This window comes from Bombyx mandarina, chromosome 13 (genome assembly GCF_030267445.1).
Source record: "Bombyx mandarina strain Sakado chromosome 13, ASM3026744v2".
Lineage (NCBI taxonomy): Eukaryota > Metazoa > Arthropoda > Insecta > Lepidoptera > Bombycidae > Bombyx > Bombyx mandarina.
Window position 1 is genome coordinate 1 of NC_143220.1, and position 18,163 is coordinate 18,163.

Consider the following 18,163-nt stretch of genomic DNA (forward strand, 5'->3'; position numbering starts at 1 on the left):
AGCTATCTACACACAATATGCATTTGTACACATGAAACGTCTCGTCACAATAAACTGATTTTATCAATGCCGAGGACATGGAAAGCAGAGTATAGAAGACAAATCCTAAACGGGGATCAGGGAGAGTTAATTTTGAAGTATTTAATATAAGTACACTAGGTGACGAAAATGGCGCTAGTGTACGATAAGGGTTTGGTATGAAATTCGGTGTTATAAACCTATACCGGTGAGTGTGTAGTGACTACTAAATTTGCATCATTTTAGAGACTAGCTGACTTAATTAGAATAGTTAAATTTTACGTTTAATATAAGATAAAATGCGTACAATGATGATTAAATACCTCCTTTTGACGAGCACTTTATGTTACATAGTCGGTGTTCCATACCTGTTCCCTCCACGTAATGACCTATACTCTAGCCATACCGTTGGAACCGTAATGCTGAATTTTGAGTGTATTAATTCCTATCATGGCACAATTAACAATTCCGAATGAATTAGTTACATTCACTGAGAATTACTTGATATCAATAAATTTGAGTACATTATAAAATAAAAATACATAATGCTTCAATCTTATCTAAGAAGGGAAAATAGTCATAAATCTTGTATGCAGATAATATATTACTTTGTTGGAATAACATGAAACTATGTTTCAATATTCCTTCAGACGCATATATATTTCTATGGTCACTTGTCAACATAATTTCACATATACCCCTCATTGGAATGCAACAAGGCATAAAGTTTGTTCAGGAATATTTTGGAAAGTGTAATATTAAAAATAGATAAATTTTTGTAGCATAGTGATGCTCCAATCACCACTTAAAACCATGTGTTTAGTACACCAATACAAGAACATGGTATTGTCCCTTCCATAGATGACAACGTGTGTATTATTTTTTGTACCATGGGTTATACAGTATCATGTTTTATCAAATCAATTTAAATAAAGTTATTATTGTAATATATATACATGCTTTACATATTATCCTTTTGCCTATGGTATTTTAAATGTCACACTCTCGCCTGTGTAAACTCCAGTTACAAATTGCAGCTGACACACACATTTTTATGTATATTTTAGTTTCAATGCTTTAAAACATTTCAAAATTATTCGTTTATTAATTACATATCAGTTGGCAATATATCAGGTATGAAGTATTTACAGAGATCCATCCTGAGCTCACAAATGTCACCTTACCAGCTGTGTTCTCATCCAGCCTGAAACACAAATAAGTCTAATAACGAATTTTAAATTGAAATGATAATAATAATTAATATATTAACTATATTATTATATTTATATAATATTTTTAGGAAATTTTGTAAAGGATTCTTCTTTTTTGAGAATTAGTCTGAGTGGTAGCTTATCCCACAATTCTAAGTTTAATACTGACCATCCTTTGATTACAGTCCAACATCCGGAGAAAAATGTGGGGGCATTGATTATGAGGCAAACTCCTAGCCTCTCAGGATAGTGACGACTAAGCACCATATTAAGTTCTTCAATATTTGATAATCCATGCAAGATAGTGTGAATTATTCAAGTCGAAAACAATACACAGTTGTCCACCACTTCTCAAAACATTTATTACTTGCACTTCCTGAAATTTCGAATATTTAGAAATAATGTAATCTATGTCGTTTAATGGATGACATATTTACATTCTCATGGTGTTGTTAAATGGTTACTGAATTCATTGACATCTCAACATTAATATCCCTACCAAACACACCACACACACCACATGAACTATTTGCATTGATAAGTATGATTGAGTTACAGCAGAAATGGTTGGATGGTGGTACTTATTCAAGTGAGCTCACGATATGACACATAGCTGCAATTCATGAAAATTAAAGTCTGTTTAACTAGAGTATTCAAATTTTTCATGTAAAAGGAATCAATCATGTCTAACAGAATCTACATAAAAAAAAGTGCACTCAAGATATTCAAGAAAATCAGGTAATTGCAAGTTTACAATAATAAGTTAACTACTTACCAAGCAATAGACAATGAATTTCGTTAACTCATCAATATTCCTATCACTAGAGTTATAGTTCTTGGCTGGAATGTATATAATCGGTCTTCCGATGGCATCCCTGTGTCGGAGCACTTTAGCTTTATCAGAATATTTTTCTATTAGTTCTTATTATTGTGTAAATCAGCAACTCCATATTCTACTCTCCACTTATTTGTTTTAAGGATCGCCTGTCGAATTATTTAGATTACGTATTTTAAATTAGTAATTTTTTTAAATAAGCGGCTTGGTTGGTCTCAAGGAAAACAACAATAACATTGATCGGAAATTATGTGATATATTACTAGTTCAGATTGTTAGTTGATTGAAATGTAATGCCCATTTCAGAACAAGAATGATGTCAAGCATAAATCCATGTGTTAAGATTATTTAAGAAATCTCGATAGCAGAAAAAGTAAAACATGTCTTGAGCATCTTATCACAAGATGTTAACCCCATGTAACTACACATTTTATGGAATAGCTCAGGTATAAAGTTAAGACAAAAGTCACTTTGAGTACCTCTTACAAATGATATCATTGAAAATAGAAAGCATCGTAAGAGTTCATTAGTTTTAAAACTAGTAGTATCAAACGATTTGAAACCATATGGTACATATGGAATAAAAAATTAAATTTTGTTTATAGTTGAGAATCGTACCTGGAATGCATTGTCGACCGTATGGAATGCACGCAAATATCTTTGAGAGAATAACTGTTATGATACTGAGCTGGGTCTGCACTGGCTATAAGATTCATACGTTCTTTCAATTGCTTTAAGTCTTCTTCATTTACGGGCTTTAGTTCTTCAGCCATTTTCGGTGGTATTGCTATAAGTTTAGTTTTAGTAAATCACAGTTGTTTTAGTTTGTGTTTAAATAGTATCATTTATCACAGTTATGTTTTAATTTTAATACGCGGCCTTCTAGCCAAGTTTTAAAGTTACCTACCTCATGAATTATTAACAAGTTTATTATCTATGATAGGTTTAATAGAGTAGTAGTTCTATTTTCTAACTGGAAAGGCAAAGGCATCAATCATACACTCTAATTTTTATATTTTTTTTATGAAAAATTATAATATGAAATAAAATGAAATGAAGTTGATTAATTTGGAACATTAATCAATTGGCTTAAATGAAATGAAATGAGATGAGATGAGATGATATAAGATAAAATATAATCACAATAAAATTATTTATGTACTTTTATTTATGTATGGAATGCGAGGAGCAAAGTTAAGTGACTTGTTTTATTTTGTTTGTTTAGTGTTTCTTCAAGTTTAAAAGAATAATAACGGTGGTTTATTGACTTTTTAATATCTGTGAAACTGCACAAATATGGGAAAATGAAACAAAGCCACTGGACGTAGCTTGTCGGGATCCTCCAAAAAGTCCACTGAAAAAATCTCAGTAAATGATCACCATCTTACTGAAATTATATTTCATCCCATATCATCTCATCTCATTTCATTTCATCCCAGTTGATTATTGTCTCAAATTAATCATCTCCGTTTAATTTCATTTTATTTTACTCCATATAATTTTTCATAAGAATAAGAATATAAATTAAAATAAGACATGACCTAAAGATCTTAGTTACCAGGTCATAAAATCCTTATAAAAAAACAATCTCCTTAGTCCAGAAAAGGGGAAACGGATTCTTTTCGTCTCGTTTAAATCAAGCGCTTACCAAAGTACTATAATTGAAAAACTAAAAAAATACTATAATCTAATTACATTTTTGCCGTTTACCAAAAAATAAATACTTATTTTGGATTAAGGCCCTTCAGTTCTATAGGTGCGACATAGCTATGGATAACTACTTAAATATCATTCATATTTAAATAACTAACAATCTCGCACAGCATTATGAGTTTATACTTAGTCTGACCATAAATACTGTTACAATTAAAAATAAACAAAATATTACATTTGAATTTGGAATCTGTCATTTTTATATGATAGCTCATTGAGTTTTCTCATTTTGGCGCCAATACATTGTACAATATTTTGCGATATTAAAATGGAGTGGGGTGATAAAGAGAACCGGATCGCTGTGATTGCATTACACAAAATAGGCATGGAGCCAAATGCAATTTTTAAAACTCTCCATACGCTTGGTATAAGAAAAATATTTGTGTACCGGGCTATTAATAGGTGCAATGAGACCTCCTCTGTTTGTGACAGAAAATGATCTGGACGTCCACGTAGTGCTCGTACAAAAAAGGTGGTCAAAGCAGTAAGGAAAAGAATTCGAAGAAATTCTGTCCGAAAGCAAAAGATTTTATCTCGGGAGATGAAGATAGCACCTAGAACCATGTCGCGTATTTTAAAAGATGACTTAGGACTTGCAGCCTATAAGAGACGTACTGGTAATTACTTAACTGATAATTTAAAAGAGAATAGGGTGGTAAAATCGAAACAATTACTGAAGCGGTACGCAAAGAGAGGTCATAGAAAAAATTTGTTTACGGGTGAGAAAATGTTTACAATTGAGCAACATTTTAACAAACAAAATGACCATATTTATGCTCAAAGCTCTAAGGAAGCTTCCCAATTAGTCGACAGAGAGCAACGTGGGCACTATCCGACTTCAGTGATGGTTTGGTGGGGTATTAGCTATGAAGGAGTGACTGAGCCATACTTCTGTGAAAAAGGTATCAAAACATTGGCACAAGTGTATCAAGATACCATTCTTGAGAAAGTAGTGAAGCCCCTTAACAACACCATGCTCAATAATCAAGAATGGTCCTTCCAGCAAGATTCGGCGCCAGGTCATAAAGCTCGGTCTACGCAGTCTTGGTTGGAAACGAACGTTTCGGACTTCATCAGAGCTGAAGACTGGCCGTCGTCTAGTCCCGATCTTAATCCGCTGGATTATGATTTATGGTCAGTTTTAGACAGTACGGTTTGCTCTAAATGCCATGATAATTTGGAGTCCCTAAAACAATCCGTACGATTGGCAGTGAAAAATTTTCCCATGGAAAGAGTGCGTGCTTTTATTGATAACTGGCTTCAACGTTTAAAGGACTGTATTGCAGCCAATGGAGACCACTTCGAATAAGCGTTTTAACTTTAAATTGTTTTATATTTATGTATTAAACTAACGTGATTCCGTAAATGGCGCATAGACATCAACCCACAGAAAAGCACAAGGGTGTTCTTTCAAAGGGGAAATTTAACCCGTATTTTCTCCCACATTAGAAATCTCACACCCGCGATCACCCTGTTTTTTTGTCTTGGACATTGATCAATACTCGTATAAAAAGATAACATATTAAAGAATCGTTTATATGTCTCGTGGTTATTGTCTAAAGTAGCTGTAAGATTCTCTTAAGCTTATCAATTAGAAATAAATTTAGGTATATTATTCAGATGGTTTCTCTGACACCAGAGAAATCAATGAAAATCGTCTAAATCTTAATTCTATAAAGTTTAAAGCAAACCTTAAAAGCAAAGCCTTCATAATATAAATACCCGTATAACTTCCATATTCGTTACCACACGGGAAAAGCAAATTAGCGATAAAAACTCGACAACAAACCCGTTCTACCGAAAAAAAAACGAGACGGTTATAACGGGATTGATAAGCTTTTGGAAGTCGATTAAAAATAGGGTTATTTCTGCCTATAAAGCCCCGGGCAAAGCTATTATAAAATTACTAATACATTTTTAAATCGACGAAAGAATTTCGAAGCCAGAGAGTTGGCCCGACGATTATAAGTGATCCATATTCGTGATTATTTGTTCTCATTTTAAAAGTACAATCAGTTCTACACAAAAATAAGTGAATTGCATTATTTTTCAACCCCCTTGGAAACTGGGGGTCCTCCGTACGGATTGAAAAGTACGGGCTGCACGTCTAACTACGGATCGTTGACCATCACGCACCGCCTCCGAGTTCCCCATCAGGCAGTGAAACCTTCCTCAGTGAAGACCCTCACGCGTCACAAATCGAACGGTCCTGAGTTAAGTTCCCAGAGCACACAGGTTTTTAAAGACCAGAGAACTTCCCTGTGCCGCGAACCCACTCCCCGCGAGTAGAAATCAAGAGTATTTTTTATTTTTAAATCAATTAATAGTTTTTATTTAATCTATACTAATATTATAAAGAGGAAAGATTTGTTTGTTTGTTTGTTTCGAATAGGCTCCGAAACTACTGGACCGATTTGAAAAATTCTTTTTCCATTAGAAGCCGACATTGTCCCTGATGAACATAGGCTATTTTTTTTATTTTATTTTTTGGTTTCATGTGTGTTTTAATGTTTCCGAAGCGAAGCGAGGGCGGGTCGCTAGTTAATTAATAATTAAATTAATATGTTCTTTTTTATCTTATAATAAACAATTGTAATCTTTGTAGTTGAGTTTCATTTGTACCCGCCGTCAGGCGGACATACATTCCAAATGGAACAACGTGAAATTAATTATAAAAAAGGTAATAGGTGAGTGATCTATTTAATTTTACTCAAATGTAAAATTACAGACGCCCCCCCCCCTCTTTTATCGAAAGCTCACGACTCATGCCGATCACTGTAGTTATGACAAAAACGTCCGGGTCTAACATGACAACAGGAATAATAAAAAGAAATGAAAACGCACTTGCATTTTCAATTATGTACTGAATGAAAAACAATCTGATGTATTTGATCTCAGAACTGGCGCCTAAAATAATAGCCATGCTTTTATATAAATTCATTTAGTTAAAATTCCTTTCGTGAACTGAACGTCGTGATCTTCGACACCGTCCACGCATTACGATAAAACTGTGCAAACGACAGCAATGTACCAAATAAGTGTCAAACGAATCACAGAGAGATTCATTCATATGTGCCGACATAGTACAGAAATAGTAAGGTTATGAAATTTATTACTCGTATTTACAAGAGAAACGAAGTAGGTACGCTTTGATTTTTTTGTGATTTGAAAACTTTAAAATGTCAGTACAAAAGCCCGGTAACATTAAAGTCTGGCAAATGCGGCACAGCCCGTCTGAAGTCTTCGATGGTACAGCAGAAGCTGTACCCGATGTCGATTCGATCTGGTTGCCAGCCAATCCAGTTGAACGCGGTGTTGTTGCGGCAGTGGTCAGTGCAGAATTGCAAGGTGCGTACTTCAGTTTCAGTGTAGTACGGGTTGTTTATCGCCACAAAAGCTGTGCCCTTTTGTAGGACAGGCTCATACACAACCTTAAAAAAAAAAGAATAATAATAATAGTGATAATAATAACTGGGGAGAAATCACGCACGGTCATCGGACCCCAAATTAGGATTTCCTCCTGTGTTATGGGTACCAGAGACTGACATACATATTTAAATACGTTTAAATATATACATAAATAAAAAAAAAAAACTAGACAAAAACAAAAAGATCTGTTCATCACACGAATGTTTGCCCGATGTGGGAATCGCACCCACGAACCTCAGCGCATCAGTCAGGTCCGCTAACTACCGTACCACCGAGTCGGACAGTTTAGGAAATCACTGTATATCCTTTTATCCTTTTTCTCGTTTCTAGGAAATTGGGTAAATTGCTAGTTGACAATACAGAGCGGCTCAGAATGTTGTGTATATAAATATTAATCTTTGTACGTACTTTGTAAAAGTACAACGGAACAGGTATCTGAGGGTTATTGTTAGTGTCCCGGTAAAGGTAAATATCAACAAGTTGACCATTTTGGTCCCGTAGTTGGGCTACGCCGAAGGTTCCCGTGTAAACAGTAGTGTTATATCCTGCTTCACCAATGCGTGCACGGAGTTTCTAAAAGAAAAATACTTCGTTTAATAGGTACTTCTATCTTATTCTTTCAAATTTAATATAAAGAAAATGTTGTTAGTTGGTATACGCTTCATTAAAAACTTGCGCAAAAATTTAAGTAGCACTTTTTTGAAAATACTCTTTAAATTTGTTCGAATAGGAAAAAAAATGCCTGGAAAATTGAAAAATTTCTAGGTCTCTAGATTTCTGGGTTTGTTGGATCATCAGTCTGAAGGATGATGATGGCATAAGCATTCTGTTGTCTATGAGTACGACTGCTATTATGAGTACAGCTACTTAGCACTTTAAAGGCTATGAATTCGTTCACGCTACTAATGTATGATAGCAAAATATCCGCATTCGCACTTGCGGATTTCCTACTTACCCAAACCGACCTGTTGTGGTTTTTTTATTAGATCGTTCGTCTATTCAATAGTCTAAATTTAATAATAACCTACCTGTTCAAGCGAGTTCCAGTTACCCGCATTAAATGGTTGCCACTGAGGGGCGGCATTGATGAAAAAAAACGTGGCTCGCTGACCAGTAGCAAAAATGAAGTCAGTTTTCGCGGCGAAGTGGCCACGGGCCATATGTTGTGAATTTGTAATGTATTTGCCAGCAAGTTCTGTACCCACGAGGGACGCTAGTGTAGTTTTTTGTTGAGCTTGCGTGTACATTGTATTGACGGAGACCCCGGGGAAAAAACCTCCAGCTGAAAAAAGGGAAAAGGTCGTGAATGTGAACTTATGCGTGAAGACCATTTGGCCTAAAATTACATTTGTGAAAGACAAACATAAAATTAGTTATTCAATTGTATTCAAATCTGTCTGTTATGTATTTTATTTATTTTATTGCTTAAATGATTGGACGAGCTCACCTGGTCTTAAGTAGCTATGAGAACCCATTGACATCTGCAACCTAAATGCCGCTACCCACCTTGAAACATGAGTTCTAAAGTCTCAGTTGTAGAGCAGGGGTGAGCAACTTTTTTAATCAATGGGCTTGGATTCTTATTATACGATGTTATTTATACCTTCAACGTCGAAGTCAATCGTGAACATTTGTTAAGTACGTGAAATACGTTTAGAAATTAGAAAAAATGGTATCTGCCTGCGGGATTGGAACATCGCTACATCGCTTGATACGAATGCACCGCCTTGTTATCCGTTATTACAACCTTAAATACGACGAGATGATACGTTTTCTATAGTCAGTATTTATTGTTATGGCTAACTAGTTTGAGACCCTTAATTAGAATAATCATTGTTTCTCGCAGCTAACCTAACCAGCTAGGTCTGGTAACTCCTGTTTGGTGAACTGCATTGGGGGGATTCTGCTCGTACCACGCATATAAAACCTCCAGGCGGTTCTGGTCAAAGCATGACCAGTACAATGGATAGAAAAAATTGTTTATAACGAAACCGACCCTGTAAAGTAATTGAACAGGTAAATAACAATTTTATATGAATTGGTGTGTAATAAAATAATAAAAAATAAGCAAAAGCGGCGGTAGGCAGCGGCTTGGTTCTGCCCCTGGCATTGCTGAGGTCCATGGGCGACGGTAACCGTTCATCATCAGGTGGGCCGTATGCTCGTCTGCCTATTAGGGCAATAAAATACGGATCTGAATTTTGTTAAAAATTTCAAATATCTAGTTGATCAGGAAGCTGGTTCAAAAACCCGGACATCCAAAAAATAAAACAAACGTATAGTGTAAATTATAAAAAATCTCGTACCTGATAACAGTATTATTTCCATAGCATGTTTCTGATGTAGCCTGAGCTTCATACCGTGAATGACCTGAGCATGTGATGTTTCTAAATTCACTGTGGCCATGGAACCAGTCGTTACCAGAAACTAGCGTATTGCTGACGCAAGTGGCGAGCTGAAATGTTAAAGACATTTATTTGATTTGCTTGACTTAACTTGAATCTTGATATAAAAAGTACGTAACTAGATAATTTTAGTTAAATTTTTCATTTTAAATGTATAAGTAAGTGTCTCGTGTTTTTTATCTTTATATTAGGCTCTCATTTTCTTGACAATTGTTTTCCATTTAATTAATTATTGTAATTTGTTGCTAAAAGTGGTTGCATCTATAATATACGTTTTATTTATTAGTCTAGACATTTGAAAGTGCTCACAAGCGATATTAACAGGTTACCGAAGTTACTGTAAGGCTGAAATTTTAATTGTCATTGTACGAATTTAACTGAAACTTCAAACCGGAAGACGTTTTTCGCAACACACGCGAATTTAGTTTGTGATCACTTTGTGTATTTTCCAACAAATATTAATAGTTAAAAATATGAAAACTAACATCAAGAATGATTTATAATAATGAAACTTACAACGGGAATGTTTTGAACATTTAAAAAAAATTCAAATCTGTCCAGAAATGATGAAGAAATCAGCGAGCATACATGAAAATATCCACAGTCTATTGTATAATATCCTAAATTTTGAAGCCGATTAATATTAGACAAATCGATTTAGCCGGTCTTCATTGATGCACCTCTCATTGAGCGTTATCTATTTTTATTTGAAAATGACGTGGGTGAGATCAAGTACAATTTGAAAAATATTGACCATGTAAATCCTAATCCTAGTGTGGGGAAGAACCATAATTTATTAAGTTGTATTTTGACAGATTTTATTTCTGTTAGCTTTTGTTATTTTTAAAAGAACTTACACCAGAGCTAGTTGACGAAGTAACGTTAGGATGTTGAATAACTCTTTGAGTCCCTGTACATGTGACAAATATTTGTTCTCCAACACTCAGATGGATCTGACCTGTTGTTCCTGTTGGAATTATGTAATTGCTACCTCGTAGATATACCGGCTGGGGTTCGCCTAGATCCCCATTGACTTTAAATGCGCAGCCTGAAATTTATTTGTGAAAACACACGAACTAAAGATTAATATATAAGTATTTTTGATTAGTAACGGCTTACAAGGTTTTCGGCAATTTTTCAAAGTGGCTATTTGATAAGATTGAGAATTCAATTCTAAAATTCGTGAAAACACAATCTATTGAAGACATCTGTATTGAATTATTAATAATTCATTAATTAAATAAATTAAACGTAAAAAATGAATAAGGAGACTAAGGAAGGCAAAACGCGATTCGACTCAGTGAAATATTTCGTATTGATTTTTATAATCAATGGTACTTTTATGTGGTTTGGGATTAGACAATATTAAGATACGTAATTATTGACATTTATCATGACGAGAATTATAGTGGTACGTTTATACAAAAAAAATTAGATAGCCTATTATATACATCTAGCTGTAATGTAAATTTAAGATTTAGTTCACGCTTTGACAAATGATATGATAAGATATGGTAAACAAGAAAGGCTATTCAGCCAATTAACAAAACTAAAGACAGATTACCAATTGTGATAACTCATGAAAATAGTTCTTTTAATATATAATATATACATAATGGGTTAGGAAAAAGTTTCTTCGCATTTTTTGAGAAAATTCACAAAAAAATTTAATATAATTTATTTACATTTAACTAAGGTATGTAGGTACCATTTTGTTGGTGGTGGAAACAGGTGGAAATCTGAAGGTGCAAGGTCAGGACTATACGGCGGATGCATTAACGCCTACCAGCCAAGCTCTCTTAATTTTTGCTGAGTGGCTAAAGATGTGCGAGGTCTAGCATTATCATGATGAAAAACCACACCTCTTCTGTTGATTAACTCCGGCCGCTTTCTCTCAACTTCTTGTTTTAATCTCATCATTTGTTCGCAGTAGAGTTCAGAATCGATGGTCCTGCCTGGTGGAAACAGCTCATAATGCTCTTCCAATCCCACCACACACACAGCATCACTTTGTTGTGAGTTAACCCGGGCTTCGCCACAGTCTGTGAAGCCTGACCGGCCTTTGACCACGGCCTTTTTCGCACGTTCTTGTCGTACGTGATTATGTGATCCACTTTTCATCACCAGTTATCAGCTTCTTCAAAAATGGTTCGGTTTCATTACGTCATAATAAAGGATCACAAATGAGTACACGGCTCATTAGGTTTCTTTCAGTGAGCTCGTGAGGTACCCAAATATCGAGCTTTTTTGTGTACGCAGTTTTTTTCAAATGCGCCAAAACTGTGTTGTGGTCAATTCTCTGTTCTTCAGCTACGTCGTATCAACTGATATTCTGATCTTGCTCCACTTTTTCAAAAATAGCATCCATTTTATCCGAAATAGGGCGATCTAAATAAAATTTCTGGATTGAAAATGCTTACCTAAACCAAATTTGTGCTACTCTCACAGACACTGCACTAGGTCCATAAGCATCGCAATTTTTTTTCGCGGCTTGCGTTGCATTTTTACCTTTTTTGTAGTAAAATTATAAAATGTATCGAATATCTTCATTAGATTCACTCATCTTGACAGTACGAAAAATAAATGAAAATCATACATTTTCCTAACATGAATTTGGAATTATCTTCTTTAAAATTTAAACTTTTAATCATACCAAAACAATCCAGATACAAATAATTATAGCCAAAGAGATTTTATTACAAGTTCGTACATACTATAATGCAAAAAGACTTCCCCCAACCTATTATATAAATCAGAAAATACACTATTTGGCCACGAACAGGATCAAGCATCTTGGTGATCCTTTATTTAATAATAAAAAATACGGATTACCTGTTGCAGGAGTAGCTCTGTCACTAATTTGCCACTTTCTTTCTTCTATTTCTAACCACGAGTCCAGATAGTCTTCAAAATCGTCTTCATTGAGATCAAATGCGAAACGGCTTGGTTCCGGAAGTTCTATGTGCCAGGAAATAACTGTCACTGTATAGGTGATTATCAGAAAAATAAATAGCACCATTTTTATTTTTCAATATTACTTAAATGTTTCGAGATATGCGCTTGCCTAATATAAGGGAACTTTATCTCAAGTGTAGCTAAGTTCTTTGATTAAACTGAATTCGCGCGATATGATTTTTCAATGAAAACCAAGCTATTTATTCGTCATATCTAGTTCCAGTTTATAATATCTGATTATCTGTAGATTAGATACAAATTAGAAGTAGTTACGTAAAAGTTGTCGGATATCTAGTTGCCTATTCAAACTGTTTTCGTCATTTAAATTAATTGAATATGAAATGAGTGTTTTAAGCCCGATATAACGGTGAATTATGATATGATACAAAAACAATAATATTAATAATTTTAGTTCATATATGCGAATTTCAACATGTGAGACTAGTAAAAAATACGAACAAAGGCCTCCAATTTAAGATAATACTTACATTTATTTCATATAATTTTATTACTAACCATTTTGATGACCGTATGCTGCAATGTTGCCCTCTTCTCGAAGGAATTCAATATAATTCTATAATATAATTCTAATAAAATATAATTCTACAAGAACAGGTAGGTGCTATTAGTTGACAGCATGAGCTTGGAGGCTAATTATTGACATGTTTAAAAAAGAAAAAGATTTTTTTATTTTTTTTATTTTTTTTTATTGCTTAGATGTGTGGACGAGCTCACAGCCCACCTGGTGTTAAGTGGTTACTGGAGCCCATAGACATCTACAACGTAAATGCGCCACACACCTTGAGATATAGTTCTATGGTCTCAGTATAGTCACAACGGCTGCCCCACCCTTCAAACCGAAACGCATTACTGCTTCACGGCAGAAATAGGCGGAGCGGTGGTACCTACCCGTGCGGACTCACAAGAGGTCCTACCACCAGTAATTACGCAAATTATAATTTTGCGGGTTTGATTTTTATTGCACGGTGTTATTCCTTCATCGTGGAAGTCAATCGTGAACATTTGTTGAGTACGTATTTCATTAGAAAAATTGGTACCCGCCTGCGGGATTCGAACACCGGTGCATCGCTACATACGAATGCACCAGACGTCTTATCCTTTAGGCCACGACGACTTCAAAACGAGTGGTTTCAAAACGATTTAACGAGTGGTTTGGTATCGTAGCGCATGCCTATGTATTAAGTATTTTAATACATAGGTATGCGCTAAAGTGGATAAAATGGATTTGGATAATAATTAATAAAATATAATCGTATGTAACTATTCAAAATGTGACAAGCAATTAAAACTTTACTCCTCGCCTACGTGTTTTAATGTTGAAAATAGCATTTACGAAGTTTGGATAGCCGTATTTTACGAGGGGCGGTCAATTCTACTATCCTTGTTTGAAGTTTTGATTGAAAACTAGACATCGATCCGTCTGACACACAAAATAGCGTGGCTAGATTCCAAAATTGGCTTAAAATTCCCAGTTTCAGATTTGTAATTAAAGTGCATTATTCATTCGCTAATTTTGCATTATGATGTAATTGAATAAGTACCTACTTGTTTTTGGTTGTTATTGATAAAAATTGTTCATAATATTGATTTTATCGTTATTAGATTACTTTATCGATAGTAATGTTACGAAACAAATTAAAATGAAGTTTGCCAGATATTGAGCAAATATTGCCATTACTTGTACTTAGGTAAGTATGAGGTCGTCGTTTTAATAAGGAATCCATGTTCAATCCTGTAATACCGTTATTTTACGTTAGCGTATTTACGTAGGCTGCAGGCTTTTCGCTTTGTATTCTAAAGCAGCAAGTTCGCTAAATATTTAAATGTTTACCTACATACATATTATTATATTCCTTAGCTTCGAATTTTAATGCACTGCACTAAGTATACACATTATTTGCGTTCAGATTTTGTTTGATCGAAATTCACTGACACATACAAGTGCGAGGTTGGCTACAAACTGCGCACATGCTTAAATTTTACTGAAAGTTATATATGGAAGGATTCTTTAATTTAAACTAAAAAGTAGTAGTTACAGTAGTAGCAATATTTTAAATAGCCCATAGCGTGGGTAACATAATAAAGAAAGCTTTGCGTCTTAATACGAGTTAATCTTAGGTTAATGACAGGTTAATCTTAGGTTAATGATAGGTTAATCTCAGGTACTATTACGATTACAAAATATAATTCTGTGTTTGAAAATAGATAGCTCGAAATTGAATAATTTCAGGCTTTCAATTAAATTCAAACGAAGCCGCGGGATTAAAGATAGTAGAATATATAAAAATCAACAATGAAAAGATTGTAACCTGATATAAAAAAACCTAAACTTTTTACATTGTGTTACAGTATTGGATTTATTGTCAACTCAAATAACATCTAGTTTCGTACATACATTTTAGTACAATCAGCACCCGACTCAAGGTCTGTGTTTTAGACTGGAGGTAATAGAACAAGTTGGATTATTATGTTCAACGGCAATGTACATTTAAATGAATCGAGTAAATTCTTACTGGTGGTAAGAATTTCTTACTGGTGGTAGGACCACTTGTGAGTCCGTACGGGTAAGGTACGAGGGCGGGGTAATAAGTAACTAGCCTCTGCTATTTAAAAAGTTAAAATTTAAAAAATATATATGTCATTTTTAAATTCATATCTCTGGCCACCTGTGTTATAAATTTGAATTTGGTGGCGTGAAAATTTTATTAATTTTTTGTCATTTGAAAATAAATATATTTCGTCGTGTTTTCAAAATGGATAAAATTGAACAAAGAGCGGTGATAAAGTTCCTTCATATGAAGGGCATGAAGAGGAAAGATATCTATGACGAGTTAAACAATGTTTTGGGTGAATGTGCTCCTTCTTATGCCAAAGTAAAAAACTGGGTGGATCAATTTAAACGCGGTCGTACATGTGTCCAAGATGAAGCTCACCCCGGACGTCCAAAAAGCGTCACGACTCCGAAAATGGTCGTGAAAGTACATGATATGGTTTTAATAGATCGACGATCGAAGATAAATGAAATAGCTGACACTACAGGTATCTCAAAAGAACGGGTACATCATATCCTAAGTGAGGAATTAAATATGAAAAAGTTATCGGCCCGTTGGGTGCCGCGATTGTTTACGCACGATCAAAAAATGAGTCGGGTGCAAAACTCAAAATAATGTCTGGACCGTTTCAGAGTAATAACGCCAATTTTTTAGGACGATTTGTAACAACAGATGAAACATGGGTTCATTATACACGCCAGAATCAAAAATTCAATCAAAACAGTGGACGCAATCGGGATGTTCGGCTCCAAAAAAGCCATGGCTGTAAAGTCGGCGGGAAAAGTGATGGCTTCCGACTTTTGGGATGCAGATGGGATCTTGATGATAGATTACATTCCTAATGGTCAAACAATTAATGGAGAATACTACGCTAATCTTCTAGATCTTCTTCTTAATCAAGGTATTCAGGAAAAATGACCAGGTTTGGCGAAAAAAAAACATCTTCCACCAAGACACCATTTTTACTGGTGGTAGGACCTCTTGTGAGTCCGCACGGGTAGGTACCACCGCCCCGCCTATTTCTGCCGTGAAGCAGTAATGCGTTTCGGTTTGAAGGGTGGGGCAGCCGTTGTGACTATACTGAGACCTTAGAACTATATCTCAAGGTGTGTGGCGCATTTACGTTGTAGATGTCTATGGGCTCCAGTAACCACTTAACATCAGGTGGGCTGTGAGCTCGTCCACACAGCTAAGCAATAAAAAAAAAAAAAAAAAGACAACGGGGTTTACACATGTGTTAAAGCTATGGCATAAATCAACGAATTGAAGTATGATTTGCTGCCCCACCCACCTTATTCGCGATCTAGCGCCATCAGACTTCCACTTATTCCCTAAGCTCAAAACTTTTTTGGGCGGACAGAAATTTGCCACAAATGATGAAGTCATAGCCGCTGTGGAGGAGTATTTTGCAGGCCCCGAAAGAACTCATTTTATGGAAGGCATTACTGCTTTAGAATAAAGATGGAATAAGTGCGTAGAGGTTCACGGAGACTATGTCGAAAAATAAAATTAATTTTATCATGGAAAGTTAAGTGTTTTATTATTAGGCTAGTTACTTATCATCCCGCCCTTGTACCACCGCCCCGCCTATTTCTGCCGTGAAGCAGTAATGCGTTTCGATTTGAAGGGTGGGGTAGCCGTTGTAACTATACTGAGACCTTAGAACTTATATCTCAAGGTGTGTGGCGCATTTACGTTGTAGATGTCTATGGACTCCAGTAACCACTTAACACCAGGTGGGCTGTGAGCTCGTCCACAAATCTAAGCAATAAAAAATAAAAAAAATTTAAATGTGACCCTAAAATCATTGCAGCAATTTTGGTGCGCTTAATTTATACTAATATATAAATCTAGTATACGTTTTTACGAATATACCATACATCCGATTGACTTGAAACTTGCTATCGAAAATACATATAGGCTAATATGAGTGTTGGACACCCTAATAATAATGACAATTAATAATAATGTTAATTTTAAATGCACAGCGAAGCGGGCGAGTATGGCTAGTTTATTATAACTATGAAGAGCCGATACTAGGCTGCACTAAAAGTATCGGGAATGGAATATTTCCACTGTTCCTGTCATATTAAAATCTTTTTAATTGAAAACTCCTTGGTTTTAAAAATCGAATACCGTTTATTTATTTAAAAAAAGATTCTCGGTCTTGTCACGAGTTGTTTAGTCGTTGAGAAAATGGAATTGACTCGAGAAAATTCAAGAGCGATGATTTATTATGACTTTCGAAGTGGTTTAACACAAAAACAGTGTGTTGACCGGATGATTTCTGCATTTGGTGATGAAGCCCCATCCAAAATCACAATTTATCGCTTGTTTGCTGAGTTTCAACGTGGACGTGTCAAGCTCAGTGATGATCCCCGTCAAGGTCGTCCAAAAACTGCAGTCACCCAAGAAAACGTTGATGCTGTGCGTAAGCTGATTGAGGAAGATCGACATGTGACATACCGCGAAATTCAGGCAACTTTAGACATTGGTATGAGTCAAATACAAATAATCTTGCATGAACAATTAGGTGTAAAAAAGTTGTTTTCCCGATGGATACCGCATTCGCTCTGTGAAGAGCAAAAAGCGGCTCGCGTTACTTGGTGCGTCAGAACTCTCGAAAGATTCCACGCAGGATCCTCAAATGCTGTATACAACATTGTATCAGGTGACGAATCCTGGATATAAGCGTACGAACCCGAAACGAAAAACCAGTCACGAGTTTGGGTGTTCGAAAATGAGTTAAAGCCAACAAAAATTGTTCGTTCACGGAGTGTTGCAAAAAAAAATGGTGGCCACGTTTGTCTCCAAAACCGGCCATGTTACGACTATTCCTCTTGAGGGACAAAGAACGGTTAATGCAGAATGGTATGCTAGCATTTGTTTGTCGTTTCTGAACTCCGTAAAGAGAACTGCAACCGCCGCATCATCCTCCATCACGACAATGCGAGTTCTCACACCGCGCACAGAACAAAAGAGTTTTTAGAGCAAGAAAACATAGAATTATTAGACCATCCGCCG

General features: G+C 35.3%; 2 protein-coding genes across 2 annotated transcripts; both read right to left on the minus strand.

Moving 5' to 3' along the window:
- Window positions 1-1,103: 1,103 nt before the first annotated feature.
- LOC114249697 (uncharacterized) lies at window positions 1,104-2,974 on the minus strand. The gene is given in 8 exon segments (XM_089732641.1): window positions 1,104-1,179; window positions 1,182-1,222; window positions 1,399-1,492; window positions 1,495-1,605; window positions 2,001-2,153; window positions 2,156-2,213; window positions 2,683-2,726; window positions 2,729-2,974. Coding segments are annotated over 8 exon segments (663 nt in total). The 5' UTR covers window positions 2,838-2,974; the 3' UTR covers window positions 1,104-1,126.
- Window positions 2,975-6,626: 3,652 nt separating this feature from the next.
- On the minus strand, window positions 6,627-12,921 carry LOC149501563 (salivary endonuclease-like). Its single transcript, XM_089732675.1, has 7 exons — window positions 12,444-12,921; window positions 10,469-10,659; window positions 9,513-9,661; window positions 9,058-9,203; window positions 8,235-8,488; window positions 7,615-7,779; window positions 6,627-7,208 (listed from the first exon to the last, which is right to left on the minus strand). The coding sequence occupies exons 1-7, from the start codon at window positions 12,628-12,630 to the stop codon at window positions 6,960-6,962; spliced, it is 1,341 nt and encodes a 446-aa protein (XP_089588801.1). The 5' UTR covers window positions 12,631-12,921; the 3' UTR covers window positions 6,627-6,959.
- Window positions 12,922-18,163: the final 5,242 nt, after the last annotated feature.